The sequence below is a fragment of the Octodon degus genome, unplaced genomic scaffold, assembly GCF_000260255.1.
Source record: "Octodon degus isolate 3935 unplaced genomic scaffold, OctDeg1.0 scaffold00127, whole genome shotgun sequence".
Classification (NCBI taxonomy): Eukaryota; Metazoa; Chordata; class Mammalia; order Rodentia; family Octodontidae; genus Octodon; species Octodon degus.
In genome coordinates, this window is record NW_004524703.1 from 4,840,995 (window position 1) to 4,845,777 (window position 4,783).

Below are 4,783 nucleotides of genomic sequence, written 5' to 3' on the forward strand. Positions count from 1 at the left end.
TTTTTTATTTCTAAAATTTTCCATTCAGAATTTTCAGATCAGGGTTGACCACAGGTAACCAACCATGGAAAGCAAAATCACAGAAATGAGAATTGTCTGTATATGAAAGACTGATATAGCTTAGTGGTAGAGTACTCACTGAGTATATGTGAGGTCCTGGGTTCAATCTCCAACATGGCCCCCTAAAAAAAGACTTTTTAGGAAAGTACTATTTGAGGCTAGTGTGTGGGCATCTGCCTATAATCCTACCTGCTCATGAGATTGTGGAAGAAGGATTTCAAATTCCAGTCCAGCCTAGCCTAGTTATCAAGACTCAAAATAAAAAGGGCTGGCGATGTAACTTGGTATGAAGGCCCTGAGTTCAACCCCCAGGGCCACCAAAAAAAAGGGAGTAGGGGCAACATCATCTGAAAGTCTCTGTCCAGTGTATCAACCTGCAAAATTTCTTACTAGCACATAAAGGGGATTACAGGAAATAAAACTATTCATTGTAGATGTCAGAACCTCAACTTTTAAGCAATTTTAGTTCCATCTGCCTTTAATGACATACAATATGTTCAAAATCCAGTAAAATATTTCAAAATTCTAAAAATGTGATATATAAACAAGAACTATTTTGATGTCTAATAACCATCTGATGTCTTGGAAAATTTACACTGGACTTTAAAAATCTGAACTTTAAAAAAATCATGCAAGCATAAATTAAAATGTAAATAAAAGCACACAGTATAATAAACACCTGTTTAATCAGTGATAGGATGTAGCAAGAGAATACTGTATCATGCAAACCTGTATCATGTTTTTAGAAATCATGAATAATTTGAAATCATGGACTTTATATCAAAAAACTAAAGTAAACAATTAAATAGAACAATCTCTAAAAACCAGAATCAATTCAATAAATGTCCTATCATTTGTAGGCAGGGTAAGTACAATGGAAAGTATTTTTAAATACAGACTTACCTTAAATCCCTAGTGGAATATGGCCTCAGGGTAGAAAAACTCACATATTTATTTTCTCTCTCTTCTCTCCCCCTTTTTTTTTTGGGGGGGGAGGCAGGGAGTACTGGGATCATTATTTTATATGTAGCCTAGGACAGTTCTTCACTGTAAGGCACCGGAAAGCCGGAAGAGTAGAAAACCTATGTCCTAGGGAATCAGAATGAGGCTTTAATTCTGCTGTCTCCTTTTCATGTGACTGGGAATTGAACTCGGGACCTCATGTCTGCCAGGCACGCAAGCTGCTGAGCTAAATCCCCAGTCCTGACAAGCCTTTAACCCTACCTAAGGCAGGAGGATCCTTGTAAATCTGAGGCCAGCCTGGGCTACATAGTGAAACAAACCAACCAACCAAAAATCCCAAAGGCTTAATTTTAAGACCAACTAAGTTCCACAATCACAAGAAAGGGTCATCTCATTATCTATCTTTTAATAGTATACTGTGGATCCAAACCTACCCATATATCCTTGCAAGAGCACCCCCTGGAGAAATTAGCTTGACCATTATATCATCATCTTCCCTGTCAGCCACAAGGACAACAACAATGTTAAATTTCCCTTTAAAAAGTATACACTGTAATCCCAGCTACTTGGGAGGCTGAAGAAGGAACATTATAAATTTAAGGCCAGCCTGGGCAACTTATTAAGACCCTTGTCTCAGAAAATAAAAGGGATAGGAGGCAAGCATGGTGTTACACGTATAAAATCCCAATTTCTCAGGGTACTAAGGTAGGAGGATCACAAATTCAATGTTAGCCTAGACAAACTCAGCCAGATCCTGTCTCAAAATAAAAAGGAGTAAGGATATAGCTCGGTGGTAGAATCCTTACCTAGTATGTACAGGGAGGGCCCAGGTTTCAATCCCAAGTACCAGAAAATAACCAACACATCAATAATCAAATCAAATAATGTACTGTCAAAGTGAAATAAAATATAAAGGTATTAATTGTGTGGGTATATAAGATATTTAGAATCTGAAAGTAATTTTAAGAACAAGAATACTAACCGGCACACAATAGAACAAATACTCAATTATATAGATGTATTTCAACAAGAATTTTTTTTAATTTAAAACTATATAAATTTTTACTTACTATGCCTTAGTTATATGTTTGAATATGATACAGAAACATATTTAATACAACCTCAACATAAAAGTCAAATACAGTTATGAAAAATACCTCCAAATATATATATTTAAACTATACAGCATTCATATTATTGGGACATATGCAAAATCTACCACAAAAATTAGGAGAGATTTAATTTGGTTCTTGGATTCAGGGGCTTTAAGTCATGGTCAACTTACTTCAAGGGAAAAAATCTCATAGCGGGGGCTGGTGAGATGGCTCAGTGGTCTAAAGCACCTACTTAGAACAAGCTTAGCAAAGTGCAGGGACCGCGGTTCAATCCCCCAGCACCACATGCCAGCCAGCCCCGCTCCCTGGTGGGCTGAGCTGGCCACACACACATACACACACACACACACACACACATAAATAAATAAATAAAATTTTAAAAAAATCTCATGGCGGAAGGGCATGGCACTGCGAGGCTGCTTAGTTTATGCCCATCAGAAAGCAAAGGAAAGGAACAAAACTTGAGAAGAAGAGGGCAATCACTGTACATAACACCCAAGTTTAAGTCTCCATGAAGCACACAGATATGTCCAGCACCATTGCGGCTTTGAAACAAGTAAGATTAACAGTATATTCCACTCATTGTCTGCCTGATACCCAATCATATCTTATTAAATCATGCTTAATTTTCAAATAAATATGGAGACATGATTTTCCCTAACATAGTAGAAATATCTCACATAGAACTGAAACACAGGGGCTGGTGAGATGGCTCAGTGGTCTAAAGCACCTACTTAAAACAAGCTTAGCAAAGCACAGGGACCGCGGTTCAATCCCCCAGCACCACATGCTAGCCAGCCCCGCCCCCTGGTGGGCTGAGCTGGCCACACACACACACACACACACACACAAATAAATAAATAAATAAACTGAAACATAATTATTCCTTCCACAAATTCTCAATAGTAGGGCCAGCCAAATAGCTCTGTGGGTTAAAGCATATGCAAGCATGCACAGGGGCCAGGGATTCAATACCCGAGACTGCCATGCTGGCGCTGCCCCCAGAGGCATGCTGAGATGGCAATTGAGACTGGACATGGTGGTGCGTGCCTGTAATCCCAGCTCTTGGGAGGCTGTAAACTAGACAAATCACTATGAGTCCAATCTAGTAGTGAAATAATATTTTTAAACACTAGGAAAAGTATTTTACACTCAAGACACTATAGAAAATACCTATAAATGCATAGGAAATGAAATGAAAAAAACTATTTGTACATCAAGAAATACTGTAATTCAACGAGTATGGCATGTAAAGATAGCAATGTCGCCTGAAGGGAAAGCGACTGCGGGTGCGTCTGGCTCGTTCTGAAATGACGACCTTAGTGCTGGATAACGGAGCCTACAATGCTAAAATCGGTTACAGCCACGAAAATGTCTCGGTTATTCCTAATTGTCAATTCAGGTCAAAAACAGCGCGTCTTAAAACGTTTACTGCTAACCAGATAGATGGAATAAAAGACCCTTCAGGACTCTTTTACATCCTTCCTTTTCAAAAGGGCTACTTGGTAAATTGGGACGTTCAACGACAAGTTTGGGATTACCTTTTTGGAAAAGAAATTTATCAGGTTGATTTTTTAGATACTAATATTATTATCACAAAACCGTATTTTAACTTCACTTCAATTCAAGAATCAATGAATGAAATTCTATTTGAGGAATACCAGTTTCAAGCCGTATTGAGAGTAAATGCCGGGGCACTCAGTGCACATAGGTATTTCCAAGATAATCCTTCTGAACTGTGCTGTATTATTGTAGACAGTGGATATTCTTTTACACATATAGTTCCTTATTGTAGAAGTAAAAAGAAAAAAGAAGCAATTATTCGGATAAATGTGGGAGGGAAGCTCCTGACCAATCATCTGAAGGAGATCATCTCTTACAGGCAGCTACATGTTATGGATGAAACACATGTTATTAATCAAGTGAAAGAAGATGTGTGCAGGGCCAAGGATATGGCTCAGTGGAATAAGCGCTTCCCTGGCAAGTGCAAGGGCCTGAGTTCAATCCCCGGTTCCGCAAAAAAAAAAAAAAAAAAGAAGAAGATGTGTGCTATGTGTCTCAGGATTTTTACAGAGACATGGATATTGCAAAGTTAAAAGGAGAAGACAATACAGTTATGGTAGACTATGTTTTACCTGACTTCAGTACAATTAAAAAGGGCTTTTGCAAGCCAAGGGAAGAGATGGTCTTGAGTGGAAAATACAAGTCTGGGGAACAAATTCTGCGCTTGGCCAATGAGAGATTCGCTGTTCCGGAAATTCTCTTCAATCCTTCTGACAAAGGCATTCAGGAGATGGGGATTCCAGAAGCCATTGTCTACTCCATTCAAAACCTACCTGAAGAAATGCAGCCACATTTTTTTAAGAACATCGTTTTGACTGGCGGAAACTCCCTTTTCCCAGGATTTAGAGATGGGGTCTACTCTGAAGTTCGATGTCTGACCCCAACAGATTATGACGTTTCTGTTGTGCTGCCAGAGAACCCCATTACTTATGCCTGGGAAGGTGGAAAGTTGATATCAGAGAATGATGACTTTGAAGATATGGTGGTCACGAGAGAGGATTATGAGGAAAATGGACACAGTGTCTGCGAAGAGAAATTTGATATTTAAGGAGCTTTCCTGAATACAAGTCTTGATTGTTGTA

The 4,783-nt window shown here is 38.8% G+C and overlaps 2 protein-coding genes across 6 annotated transcripts in view; one reads left to right on the plus strand and one right to left on the minus strand.

Moving 5' to 3' along the window:
• Positions 1-4,783, minus strand: part of Arid4b (AT-rich interaction domain 4B) — a 185,884-nt gene that overhangs the window by 148,996 nt on the left and 32,105 nt on the right. The gene's annotated exons all lie outside the window — the stretch shown is intronic.
• On the plus strand, positions 3,418-4,777 carry LOC101574301 (actin-related protein 6). The gene is made up of 2 exons (XM_023700851.1): positions 3,418-4,070; positions 4,181-4,777. The coding sequence occupies exons 1-2, from the start codon at positions 3,449-3,451 to the stop codon at positions 4,747-4,749; spliced, it is 1,191 nt and encodes a 396-aa protein (XP_023556619.1). The 5' UTR covers positions 3,418-3,448; the 3' UTR covers positions 4,750-4,777.